General features: G+C 36.8%; 1 protein-coding gene across 1 annotated transcript; it reads left to right on the plus strand.

The window, feature by feature from the left end:
* Positions 1-4020: 4020 nt before the first annotated feature.
* LOC121049598 (extensin-2-like) lies at positions 4021-5500 on the plus strand. Its single transcript, XM_040507384.1, has one exon. The coding sequence runs from the start codon at positions 4094-4096 to the stop codon at positions 5228-5230; it is 1137 nt and encodes a 378-aa protein (XP_040363318.1). The 5' UTR covers positions 4021-4093; the 3' UTR covers positions 5231-5500.
* Positions 5501-15105: the final 9605 nt, after the last annotated feature.

A 15105-nucleotide genomic window follows, 5' to 3' on the forward strand; every position in this document is an offset into this window, starting at 1 on the left:
GATCTATACATTATGACCTAAAAAATATACGGTCGAGATGCCGAAATACAAAGGAAAAGTGCGTCATTTAAAGGAATATATATATATATATATATATACAGATTTTATCCAGAGCGGAGCTCCGCTTTGAAATTAACGTGTGAAGTTCGAGTTTTCAGTCACTTTTCGGTCGCATATCCACATCTTGACCGTTCAGTTTTTAGGTACTACTGTATAGATCATCTCTGCAAATTTTCAGCGAAATTGATGATCGTTAAGGTATCTAACTCGCTTAAACCAATAGACGGACTGAATCTGTCAACCTGAACCGTACTAGCATTAAGGCAGTTATCAATGCCTTAACGATCATCAATTTAGCTGAAAATTTGCAGAGATGATCTATACACTAGTACCTAAAAACTGAACGGTCGAGATGTGGATATGCGACCGAAAAGTGACCCAAAACTCGAACTTCACATGTTAATTTCAAAGTGGAGCTCCGCTCTGGATAGAATCTGTATATATATATATATATATATATATATATATATATATATATATATTCTGATTATAGTCTTGATCGATCTTTTTTATTATATCCGGGAATAGACAATGTCAACTTAGCCGGTGACCTAACCTCCCATATGTGTATAGATATCTCGACTCCGATGGTTGGACTTGTTCTAATTCTTCCGTTTCTGGTTTTGGCTTCTTCCTCGACCACCGACGAGTTCGTTCATACGTAAACCATGCATAATTTCTTCACAATGTTTTTCCAGAAAATCACCAGTTGCCACGTGAAGTGACTCTAGCAACAGACACCAAGTCATGTATTTATAGCAAGCAAGGAAGCTTAGATATATATATATATATATATATATATATATCACTTTGACTTTCAAATGCTCTTGTGTTAATGTATTTGGTAATTCTCAGACAATTGGTATTTAATTCATTAATAGGTAATTTACGATCTTTCTTTTGTTGTTTTTATGTTTTTTGTACTTTTTGGTTCTATACGACTATACAGATAGGTAAATTCGATCAACCATTCTAACAGCTTAAAATCCAGTATAAACAGTTACAATGTAATAAATTTTCAGTTTTCGGTTTAGGAAAATTCATAGTTTTCTTATTCCAGTAAGGTATTTTTTGGTCCGGAAGTCGGTGGGGCTAAGTCTTATGTACGTAAATATTACACGTGTAGGAAAAGTAATAATGGAGAAGCAAACAACTTTCATTTCTAACGCAAGGACGGGATGGAAGCGTGCTCCACTTCAAACCTAGCAAGTATTAAATATGAGGAAGACAAAATTTCCAAGCGTTGAGAATATTGTGTGGCAGTATAGATGTGCTCCACTGCACTTTGAAAAGCCAAGGAAGAATCGAGCCGCTAAGCAATTTGAACGGCTTATTGATGAAAGCAACAACATTCAAACAATTCTGAATTATGAAACTTATACTACCACTATCTTCTTGCCATTATGCTAAATGAGAGAACCATTAGAATTTAGTTCAACTCACCCACTCGACATAGCTAGGAGCACCAAGAGACGTGAATGAAGCAACTGGTAGCGTTTCGACAAACTGAGGATCATGCACCTAATTCCCTGCCGGTAGCATACAGGGGACATTGATCTTAACATCTCTTTCGATCTTAGGATCGATATGGAACTTCCAAGATTCCTTGTTTTAGGTATTGGAAACCTATTATCTTTTTTTATTTTTGCTCAAAATGAGAAGCGGCATATTGCAGTAATTAGAGCAAGAGTTATACAAATTATAATGAAAAATGATGGCACGGTCAATATTCTTCGACCAAAGATTATTGAAGAGCATAATTTTTTTATTTATTTTTATTTTTGTCAAAGAGGATCAGATGATTTCACTCCTACCCCATGGTGAAAGAGCATAATTTAAAAAGGCGCACAGTACCAACTAGTATTAGCACAGAAATTAACCATACAAGAACCATTAATCTTTGGTCATTTGTAAAAATTAAAATTTGTATTTATGAGATTTAAATAGCACAAAGGTTATAGTTATAGCTCTTTCAAGGTGGCATGTGTGTGTGCCCACACATACACACACACACACACATATATATATTTACATACACATATGTAAATATATATACATACACATATGTAAATATATAAACACACACGTGTGTGTATATTATACAGAGGGGGACCACTTTTCGATCACATATTTACATTTTAACTGTTCAGTTTTTAGATTCTAATGTATAGATTATATATGCAAATTTTCAACCAAATTGATGATCGTTAAGGCATCCAAAACTGCAATTTACACGAACGAACCGAATCTGTCAAACCTGAACCGTTCGTGTAAATTGCAGGTTTGAATGCCTTAACGATAATCAATTTGGCTGAAAATTTGCAGATATGATTTATACATTAGGACCTAAAAACTGAATATTTAAGATGTGAATATGTGATAAAAAAGTGGTCAAAATAAGAAAATCCATACAGTAAGCTAAGTTAAGGTCCTTAGCAGAGAAGACCTAGCTACACACACACACATATATATATATATATATATATATATATATATATATATATATATGTCACTGATGGCTTGGCATGGGATGATGCTGAGTTCCAAATGAAAAACAAAGGATGAGAGGAAGCAAGAGACTAGGTCGCCATTAACCGGGCTGACATAGCTGGTGGTAGTCGTACCGTCTATGCAAAGACCACGAGCTCAATGCAACAACCACAAATTTTCTAAGTTTCAGATCGAGAAGCGGGTTTAAGTCTTTAAGTTAATTAAATGCGTTTTATTTTGTACAATTAATTGATTTAGTCTCATAAGTCTTTGATGTGTTTAAGTTTGAAATCCTGCATTTTAACTCAAGAATAAATCCGTCTAAGATAGATAAATAGAAAATAAAAATAAAATGTCCTCTTCTTAACTTTCTTTATCAATCATAGACATGTTTGATTATTAGTCGCCTCTCAACTCTCAAGTCTATAAGATTAGTCAACCATATTGTATTTTTTTCTTTATTGAACTCCAGAAATGCAATAGTTTGAGCATCCTTCTTGTCGGTGACAGATTGAACTTCTTCTTTAATCAATAAATAAAGGTATCAATAATACTACTGGAAGTTTTTGATATCCTTAAACACTAGCCAAAAGCTTATAAACAAACGAATTTGACTTTAGATGGATCATTCCTTACGTACAATCTCCGATTCCGACATCATTTGTTCATTCTTATTACCTGTAACACCTAAAAATCTCTTTTAAATATAAGCAGCAGCCACACACCGCCTTTCCACCTACTAATGAATTATTGTGAATAATTGTTCCCTCGAATGTAGTGAAGATGAATGATATTGGAATGAGGTGAAGATAAATAACTCTAAATTAATTTAACTTAATTCGTATTTTCTTACAGGAAAGACGACAAATTTTGACCCCACCTCATTCATCCCATGGTGTTAGTGAAAATTAAATCTGTAACCTTTAATTATTAATTTGAAATAACCAACTTATTGTCATATATAAGTCCCCGGCTGCTTAGCTTTGCTTTTAGTTATTGTTTTAAAATGATATCCTGGAATGTTACTTTATGATCATGAAGAGAGTATTATGATGAAGCATAGACTTTACAGAGATATAACTATAAAAAGATTACGAGAATGAATTCGCCTAAAATCCCAAAGAGTACGTTCCTCCTTCCTCCCAAGCCCCTGTCTGGGTCCAACACGCTTTCACGACTTCATTCTTATTATGCCCTTATAAATCCAGCTCCTAACACAAACTTACCTACCATGCAAATTAATTGCAACTTGACTGGGATCGTGGCGTCCATGCATGAAACAACAAGACTTGAAATACAAAACTCACTAATTGAAAGAAATAGATGACTTTTCTTTATTGGCATTTTTCAAATCTCCAAGTTTCATTTAGATGAAGAGAAATTTAAGTACCAATATATCCAGCTGTTATCTTGAAAAAAATGAACATGTCACATCCCAAAATGGGTACAGAGATTACTATAAAAGGGTTACCTATCATCCGTATAAATCACACCTCGATCTACTCCTACTCATCACTACAAACAGGTAGTAAGAAGAGCAGAAATGGGAGCCTTGGGACAGCCAAGGCCTTCTTGGCTCATTACAATGTTTTATTGTTTGGCATTTTGCTTCTTAGCTAGTACTACTGTTCTTGCTAACAATCCTCACACTTATTCTTCACCACCACCTCCTCACCATGCCCCCCAATACCCTCCTCCCAAGTATCAATCACCACCACCAAAATATCCTGAGCACCCTCCACACCATTACAAGTCACCACCACCCCCGCCACCGCCGAAGCATGTGATACATCCTCCGTATCACTACAAGTCTCCCCCGCCACCCTCACCTTCACCTCCACCTCCTTATGTCTACAAGTCTCCACCACCCCCGTCACCTTCACCGCCACCTCCATATGTATACAAGTCTCCACCACCTCCATCACCTTCACCTCCTCCTCCCTATGTCTACAAGTCTCCTCCACCCCCATCACCTTCACCGCCACCTCCCTATGTCTACAAGTCTCCACCACCACCATCACCATCACCACCACCGCCATACATTTATAAATCACCACCACCACCATCTCCATCACCACCTCCTCCTTACGTTTACAAGTCTCCACCACCACCATCTCCATCACCTCCTCCTCCTTATGTCTACAAGTCTCCACCCCCACCATCACCGTCACCGCCTCCACCATATGTATACAAGTCCCCACCTCCTCCTTCTCCATCACCGCCACCTCCTTATGTTTACAAATCTCCACCACCACCTTCTCCATCACCGCCTCCACCATATGTCTACAAGTCCCCACCTCCTCCTTCTCCATCACCGCCACCTCCTTATGTTTACAAATCTCCACCACCACCTTCTCGATCACCGCCTCCACCATACGTCTACAAGTCCCCACCTCCTCCATCTCCATCACCGCCTCCTCCATACGTCTACAAGTCACCACCACCTCCTTCCCCATCACCCCCTCCTCCCTATATTTATAAATCACCTCCACCACCCTCACCTCCTCCTCATGTATACAAGTCCCCACCTCCACCTTCCCCATCGCCGCCACCTCCATATGTCTATAAGTCTCCCCCTCCCTCACCTCCTCCTCCTTATCTCTACAAGTCTCCTCCTCCCCCATCTCACTCTCCACCACCATACTACTACAAGTCCCCTCCACCTCCAAACCACTACTAAGCCTACGTACGGCTACAGTTACGTAAAACAACTTGAATCAATTGGAATAACTTCTTCGCTTTTGGATGTGGGTATACAATTTTTTTTATTCCCTTTTTTAGTATTGTTTCTCTTACCAAAACAAAAAGTGTTCATTAATGAATGATTAATTATAAGGTTACGTGTAGCTCGACCCTTCGTGTAATATCAATATATCATCTCTGTTGTAAGCACTCACTGTATTACATTATTTAAAGAAATGAAAGCGAAGCAGATGAATCTTTATGTGTACGTACTTGTTTCATGTTTGCTTGTTACATATGATCTTTGGGTTTTCAATTATGTATGCGGTGCCTAATTAAGTGCAAGTGAATGATGCTGCATCCTCCTCTATAATCTTATTTGGTATCAAAATTGATTTTAACTAGAGGCCTCATTGGAAGTTATCAATTGTAAAAGTAACAATTACCTAATAGATCGACGTATTAAGACTAAAACTCCATTAGGTAGATTCGATAAGGAGAGAAGCAGTAACTATTGGTGTATCCAGAACACAATTTGCACTCACACTAGTTTAGTGTATTCAAAATCCAATTGATGTGGTTTCTCTTCCTGATTTAAAATTGAGTGTAATGTTAGCATTAAAGCCATCCTCAAGTGCAAGAGGTACAAGTTATGGAATAGGGGATTAAGTAAGGATGTCGAACTCACGAGGATTGGTAAATCCTTTCCTAGCTAGGGAAAACCTTAGGAAAAACTAGAAGAATATGCAAATATACAATCACAAACAAAGGCTCACAAATGAACCAAAGTTCATGGTGATGAGTATGTGCAAGATGGTGTGTAGAGATTTGATTTTGATTTTGAGATTGGTTTCTATTCAAATTGAAACAATGAAAGCAAGTAATATAAACTAAGTTAAACAAAACAAGTTGTTATCAAATGGATGGGAGTTAGGGCATCGGGTTTCACATTTTGCCTCCCTTGCAAGCATTAAAGCAAATGAATATGAATGATGCAAAGCTAATTGTCCAACTACTCTCTTAGCATTCGGATAAGACTATTAAGGCTTAAACCCCTTTCATTTTATTAACTCTAACCGGATAAGTATAGAGCTAACTACCTAGAGAGACAAATTCAATTACCGGATAGGTCTCAATCATTTGCCCCTAAATGCATAAAGCTTAGAGTTTAGGTAACCAAGCAAGCAAACCAATCCTATCTCTTGGTGATTTTAGCTCACTACCCTCACATGCACACATGGTGTGCTTTCATGCTCCCTTTTTACCTAAAGGTAATCAATCTCTAGGAAAAACTTCATGTCATGGCAAACACATAACTCAAATTGATTAAGTCTAAGTAATGCATTCAACTATTGACTTAGCATGTGAGAATGACAACATAAATTTGCATCAATTTATAAACAAAAGCATCAATCCAAGCAAGTTTGGCTAGGGCTTTCAACCCTAGCCCCAACTAGTTCACTACTCACACATAGCTAGATACACAACCTTCAACATTCTATTAAACATCAAATACATAAAGAGATAGGGAGTAAAGGGTGACTATTGATGATGCCGGAAGAGGTGGTGGAGATGGGTCTCCAAAAACATGATGTGGTGGTAGCTAGTCACCTCCTTCTCCTTGCTCCAAGCTCTTGATATTGGTGAGAATAGTGAAATTTGGGGTCTCTAAGATGAGTTGTGGCGTTGAGTGGTGAAGGAAATGGAGGATGTAGTGGTGAAAATGGAGGTTTTAGAGGTGGAGATGGTGGTTTTTGTGGTGGAGATGGTGGTCTATTCTCTAGAGAGAAAATGGATCTTGGATAGGATGAAGATGATTGAATGGAGTCAAGAATTCTCAATAATTCCCTTTTGCCTCTCCTTGATCAGCTATGTGTGTCCTCCTTGGTCCCAAAGTGTGCAAGAGATGCTCATACACCATTATCCCCCAAATGGTCCCAAATAGACAAGGTGACAAAAAGACAAGGTGTAGGGAGATATTTGAATTTCAAGTGATGGGATATTCTCACAACCATGGTCCTCCTTTGTTGGAGAAAAGACCCTCCATGAGTGGCGGCACGCCGGAAAAGTCGCCGGAAAAATCGATTTGCAATTTTCTTCCAATCTCTGTGTCTTCTTCTCCTAGCTTCAAATCTCCGCATTTCAAGCCTCAAATTGTCATTTTATTCTCAATGCAAAGTTTCCTACAAATAAAAGGAAATGGATTAAAAAGGGTAAAATAGAGTGGAAGACAAATCAATTTTCATAATTATGAGGCACAATTGCATAAGTAATTTGTGACTCAACATGTAACGATACACTGACATACACTGTTTGACATGTTTTATCGGATATTAGGGCATAACTAACTTTAATCTACAATCTGCCCCACCCGTTCAATATAAACATGAAGATAGACAATTCGGTCGCATCTGTTTTTTTTTTTTTTTTTTTTTTTTTGGTATTAATGGAACAAAGATTACAGAATGCCTGGAAAGCCAAAACACAGAAACAAAGAACAGAAACATGCATGGGCTAAAGGAAACAATAAGGAGGGGGATCGAAGCAGCAGTATCATAGAGCAAGATGCACATTTTCGGGTAGGGGGGGGGGGGGGGGGGATCGGAAGCCAAATCCACCGGTGATGCCAAAGCCGCCATCGATCAGGTCTGCAGCAGCATTTGCATTTCTACTGGTCTAAAGCCAGTTTACACGAATTAGGTCATATCTTTAGACACCCTTAACTGAAAAGCTGGTTGAACTGAAATTTTTGCAGCATTAATGCACTGCAATAAAATTTTAAGCATATTGACTTGGCTCAAATTTTTTCTTTGGCTAATCTTACTAGCATAGAGACGTAGATTATACATGTAAGAATGAACATATTTCAACTATAGTTTGAACAAAGTCGAAAATGTGATGCTCATTGCCATGAGCAAAACAATGCATTAGGAAATTTAATGCAATGGTATATGGTCGGCGTACGTTGTTTTAGTTTTTATCGTAGTAATAATTTAGGTTTATGAGTTCTTTTGGGATTTTGTTGTTTTAAGTTGTGTGGGATTACTTACGGTTCAAGAATTATTTTGGTAATATGAGGTTCTAGTTGTTAGTGCGGCTTAACAAATGTCAACTTCGACATTGTTGAGTTGACATTTTGTCAGTAGTCTTTGCTGAGTTGAAATTGGGTGAAAAAAAATAAACGAAGAACATAATTCCAGTCTGGTTCATAAATAATTAGGGTTTTGAAGTTTGAAGCCGTTTTGAAATTAAAGTGTGAACTTCGAGTTTTGGGTCGCTTTTCGGTCGCATATCCACATCTCGACCGTTCAGTTTTTAAGTACTAGTGTATAGATCTGCTCTGCAAATTTTTAGCAAAATTGATGATCGTTAATGTATCTCACTCGCTTAAACCAATCGACGGACTGAATCTGTCAACCTGAACCGTACTAGCTTTAAGGCAGTAATCAATGCCTTAACGATCATCAATTTGGCTGAAAATTTGCTGAGATGATCTATATACTAGTACCTAAAAACTGAACGGTCGAGATGTGGATATGTGACCGAAAAGCCACCCAAAACTCAAATTTCACACTTTAATTTCAAAGCAGACATCCGCTCTGAATATGATCTATATATATATATATATAAGCACTGACTGTATCACTTATCTAAAGAAATGAAAGCGAAGCAGATGAATCTTTATGTGTACGTACGTACTTGTTACATATGACCTTTGGGTTTCTAATTATGTGTGTGTGTGTCTATATATATATATATATATATATATATATATATATTTATATATATAAGCACTCACTGTATCACTTATCTAAAGAAATGAAAGCGAAGCAGATGAATCTTTATGTGTACGTACGTACTTGTTACATATGACCTTTGGGTTTCTAATTATGTATGTTGGTGCCAAATTAACTGCAAATGAATGATGCGGCATCCTCCTCTCAATCTTTGGTATCAAAATTTGTTTTACCTAGCTAGAGGCCTACTAATTGGAAGTTATCAAGTAATCAAAAGTAACAATTACCTAACAGATCGACGTATTAAGACTAAAACTCCATTAGGTAGATTCTATAAAGAGAGAAGCAGTAACTACTGGTGTATCCAGAACAAAATTTACACTCACTCTAGTTTAGTGTATTCGGGCAAAACTAACTTTAGTCTAGGGTCTGCCCCACCCGGCCAATATAAACATGAAGATAGACAATCAGGTCATATCTCTTTTTTTGGTATTAATGCAACAAAGATTACAGAATGCCTGGAAAGCCAAAACACAGAAACATAAGCTAAAGGAAACATTAAGGAAGGGGAGCAGCAGCATCATAAACAGCAAACGATACTCTCTGCTCTGATTTTCGTAACAGTATCCGGGCACACCCTGCGCGATGCCAAAGCCGCCACCAGGTCTCCAGCAGCACTCACATTTCTACTGGTCCAAAGCCAGTTTACACGAATTAGGTCATATCTTTAGACATCCTTCACTGAAAAGCAGGTTGAACTGAAATTTATTGCAGCATTAATGCACTAAAATAAAATTTTAAGCATATTGACCTGGCTCAAATTTTTTGTTAGGGTAATCTTACAAGCATAGAGCCGGCTATTATACATGTAAGAATGAAAATATTTCAACTAGTTTTGATAGCGTCGAAAATCTGATGCTTATTGCCATGAGCAAAACAATGCAATTCGAAATCTAGTGCAATGGTATATATATATGGTTGTGGCGATAGTAATGATTTAGGTTTATGAGTTCTTTTAGGGTTTTGTTGTTTTAAGTTGTGTGGGATTACTTAGGGTTCAAGAATTATTTTGTTGATATGGAGTTGTAGTTGTTAGTGCGGCTTAACAAATGTTGACATTTGTTGAAGTTAACATTTTGTCCCTAGTGTTTGCTGAGTCAGTGAAATTGGTTGAAAAAATAAAGAAACAACATAATTCCAGTCTGGTTAATTAATAATTAGGGTTTTGAAGTATCAAGCAAATTTCTTTTTTCTGTTTCAGCCCGAAAATGTCACCAATTACGAAAAATCATATGCAAAGTCTACATGCTTAGCTGGGTTCTGTTAACAACTACCTTTAGATCTTGTTTTTAATGATCAAAGACTAGTTTTCTTTATTATTGATTAAATAAGTGATCTATAATTTAATTTTATAGTTTTTTTTTTAATTTTTAATTTTTAATTTTTTAAATTTTTTTTTTTATTTCTTTGACTTAGCTAGTCCATCCATATATGCTTATTTGTTTTTGTCTGTGACCGTCGTCTAATACTACCAGTATGAAAGAGATTTTTCCTCTTTAGCTAGGGGAAGGTTCCAAGAATTGAAGTGTAGGTAGATATATAACTATATGAGTATGTAAAAGAATATCCTTACAAGTATAAAGGGAAGTTTTTGATACAATACAGAGGTAGATTAGTTCTATACAAACATAGAGTAGTCTACCAATATATAGAGCCAATCTACCTATAAATCAGATTAGTCTATTTTATGTATCAGTATATTGATGTACCGTACTTTATATATATATATATATATATATCTATATATATGGAGCCGTTCCAAAGAGGACGTCCGCACTTTCGCTGAAGTGTGGACGTCGACGCTGCAGCTTGGCTCGGGGTGCGACGGAGCAGTGGGGCTTGCTGGACGAAGGCCAGGGGTCGGAAGGACTGGTCTGCAGTCGGTGGAGTCGCCGGCGACATGGTTGCAACGCTGCCCAGAAACCTGCAGTTGCAGGTGAGGTCGCTGCTCAGAAACCTGCAACCTCGACCTCCTCCGATCTCGATCACTGCCTAGAAGCTGTCTAGGATATCTCCGGCCTCCTTCCGGCCTGATTCGAGCCTCCGTCGCTGCCTGAAACGATGCATAACTAAAGTGCGGACGTCCGCTTTGGAACTAGCCTGTATATATATATATATATATATATATATATATATATATAAAGTGTTTCTTGGGTGCGGACGTCCGTACCTAAGCATTAGGTACAGATTTCCATTTTTTCCCCATTTTCCGATCACACATTTACATTTTAACCGTTCAGTTTTTAGATCCTAATGTATAGATCATTTCTGCAAAATTTCAGCCAAATTGGTGATCGTTAAGGCATTCAAAACTGCAATTTACAACAATGAATACGAACGGTTCCGAATTTGGCTGAAATTGTAGTTTTGAATGCCTTAACGATCACCAATCTGGTCACTGGTCGCCGGAATCCGGTCACAGGCGGACCCACCGGAATTTGCTGAAAATCTCACCGAAAATGTTTTTTGCCCCCAATAGACATCTATTGCCCCCTAATAGAGGGGCAATATGGGAAATAGAGGTCTATTGGGCCATAATAGTGGGGCAATTGAGGTCTATTGCCCCCCAATAGATGTATATTGCCCCAAACGTCTATTGCCCCCTAATAAACGTCTATTGCCCCCCAATAGACGACTATCAGCCATGTATTTTCCCCCAATAGACGTCTATTGCCCTCCAATGGACCTTTCGGTAGCCGAAATGGGAACTAATCTTCATAAAATTAGACAAATAAAACTTTGATTATAAAAAAAAAAACGAGGAGATTACATCAATTCAAAATGTCTATTACCCCCCAATAGACGTCTATTGCCCCTCAATAGACATTTAACAGACTTCTATTATCCCCCAATAGAGGGAAGTTGACAGGAAAATTACAAATGCCTACATAAATGTATTTAAAAAAAAAAAAACAGCAATTATAAGAAGTTGGTCAGAGCCTAAACCCATGAACAGGAATTTCATCATCAGAGAGCAATTTTGAATCATTTATAGAGCCCAAAAAAGAAAAGGCATGCACATGCAGATCTGAGGCGTTAAAAGTGATTTCGTAGGGTTAGTAACACTTCAAAAATGAAAAATCCCCAATTCAAAATTGTACACAAATAATCCCCAATCCTCATGGACAACAAAAGCAACCAGAAAACCCAGGGCTCAAAGCCCAAACCGTCGCCGTCTTCATCCAGATCTACCCTGGGCAAAGTGAGTAAGTCGTAACATTTCTGACCTGGTTCGATCCGTATTGCAACGAAATTAGCTTATGAGCTGGTCCATATTGATATCGATCACCCTTGGTATCAATCACTTTTCATGTATTGCTTGAAAATTGAAATCTGAACTGTCTATTTGTTTCAGGAAACAGAGAAGTGAAGGTGAAGGTTTGGTGTGGGCGCCCGCCGCCGTAACTGGCTCGAACTCCTGCCGGAGGTCACCGCTTTGATACTTTCGCGGCTTGGAGCGATCGATATCTTGACGGCGGCCGAGAAGGTCTACAGATCATGGCGCCCAATCTGCAAGGACCTACTCATGTGGCACACAATCGATATGTGCCAGAGCCGGAGGAGAGAGAGAGAGAGAGAGAGAGAGAGAGAGAGAGAGAGAGAGAGAGAGAGAGAGAGAGAGAGAGAGAGAGAGAGAGAGATTTATGTTGAGTGGCAATGGTTGTAATTCTCTAATTGGGTTTAGGGTAAAATGGTCATTCTTTGATAAATTGTGTTAGTGAGAACTAAAATATGTTGCTGGTGTAAGTGGGATGATTCTTGTTTATTTTGGTGCTTTGGGTCAAAGACTCCTTCAATTTATTAATGCTATTTTTTTGGATGAAATTAATCAATAAAGTTATTGCCTATTTCTTGACACCTAATTCAATATATTTATGCTATTTGGAAAGAAAAATTATAGGAAAGAATTTAAATAAATGAAGAAAAATATTGGTTAAAGAATTTGTAGACATATCTCTTAAATTAATACATAATTAATAGCTGATTTTTTTTTCCTCACCTAATTAAATTCATTAATGTAATTAATTCACCCCTAACATCTAAAAAGAAATATAAAAAGGTAAAGTTGGTGTTGCAATAGTATGATGTGGCAAGATATATTATGTGAAATTGAAAATAAAATTAGTATTTGCTTACATGGCATGACACCTTGGATTTGAGGCCATAAATCTTAGGCCTCATTGAGGCCTTATATCATTGCCCGTAAATTGAAAAGGATAATTCTTATGGCGAACGAGCATATTCACCCAATTATGATTAGCATATTCACCCCTAAACCCTGAATCAAACAAATGGATAGATTCCAACAACACATGCTACTACTATGATAAACCATCCATATATTTCATAGACATGAATAACTAAAAAGTTTCCAATTTAATTGATTTTTTACAGAATATATCTTTATATTATGTTATAAAACATGAACATTTGGATAACAAAATTATAAAGTTAAAATGTGTTAATCACAACTTCGCAAGAGAGAGTGAATATGTTTGTTCACCCCTTAGATGAACCTAAGAATTATCCCATCAAAAATAAAAATAATGTCCCTCTTCTTAACTTTCTTTATCAATCATAGACATGTTTGATTATTAGTCGCCTCTCAAGTCTATAAGATTGACTAGCATTATTTTCTTTATTGAACTCCACTAATACAATGGTTTAAGAATTCTTCTTGTCGGTGCCATATTGGTTTTCTTATTTCATCACTAAATAAAGGTATTAATAATACTACTGGAAGTTTTTGACTTTTTGATGTCCTTAAACACTAGCCAAAAGCTTATGGACAAACAAAGGCCGATCTAGCTTGAATTTGACTTTAGATGATCATTCCTCACAATCTCTGATTCCGAGTTTCCGACATCATTTGTTCATTCTTATTATCTTGTATTATCTGTAACACCTAAAAATCTCTTTTAATTTAAATATAAGCAGCAGCCACACACCACCTTTCCACCAAGGAATTATTGTGATTCTGTGAATAATTGTTCCCTTCAATATGTATGCGACAAGTTCTAATTTGACAGTAAATTACATGTTTTTGATTTTGGAAGAAACCCTAACTAATGCATGTGGTTGTAAGACATTGTAGTTGATTGGGGCTAGGATTTAATTTTTAGTTTATAGACTCGTTTTTTGTCTTTAAATATAAAGGAGCTTTTAGTTTAGTTTGTTGTTAATGGGTCGTGTTCCGGTTAATTGTTCAACGATTAAGCTTTTGTCTTACATGATAATGTTAAGCTGCTTGATCGATCTGGTGATCACCGTTCTTTCTCAAAAACAAATGTTTTTGCTTTGCTGTTGCGTTTATTGTTTACCAGTTAATTGCTTGCGTCTTAGGTCTTGACTAACTGTGGGTGTTGGTTCCCTTTGAAGGTTTTCTTTTCAATGACATATCAGTAAAAAAAAAAAATCACAATTTTCTCTTATAAAGAAACTAATTTCCTTTCCCTTCACTTTTCACGGGCTACTGAGATTGGAATTGAGGGTGAAGATAAATAACTGTAAATCAATTTAACTTAATTTGTTTTTTTTTTTTTTTGGAGAAACAACAATTTTTTACCCCACTTCATTCATCCCATGATGTTAGTGAAAATTAAATATGTAACTTTTGATTATTTAAATAACCAACATGTCATATATATATAACTCCCCGGCAACTTAACTTACTTTGCTTTTAGTTATTGTTTTACAATCATATCCTGGAATGTTATTTTATCATGATAAATGTTATGATGAAGCATAGACTTTATATATAGAGATATAACTATAAAAAGATTACGAGAACGAATGCACCTAAAACACCAAACGGTTCCTTCCAAGCTGTCTGGGTCCAACACGTTTTCACGACTTCACTCTTATTATGTCCTTATAAATCCAGCTGCCTAACACAAACTTACCTACCATGCAAATTGCAACTAGACTGAGATCATGGCCTCCAAGCATGAACAACAAGACTTGAAATACAAAACTCACTAATTGAAAGAAATAGATGACTTTTCTTTATTGGCATTTTTCATATCTCCAAGTTTCATTTGGATGAAGAGAAATTGAAGTACCAATCCAGCCTGTT

Source organism: Rosa chinensis, chromosome 5 (assembly GCF_002994745.2).
Source record: "Rosa chinensis cultivar Old Blush chromosome 5, RchiOBHm-V2, whole genome shotgun sequence".
NCBI lineage: Eukaryota > Viridiplantae > Streptophyta > Magnoliopsida > Rosales > Rosaceae > Rosa > Rosa chinensis.

Coding starts and splice junctions, on each gene's coding strand:
- LOC121049598 (XM_040507384.1), top strand. CDS start 4,094: ATGGGAGCCTTGGGACAGCCAAGGCCTTCTTGGCTCATTACAATGTTT.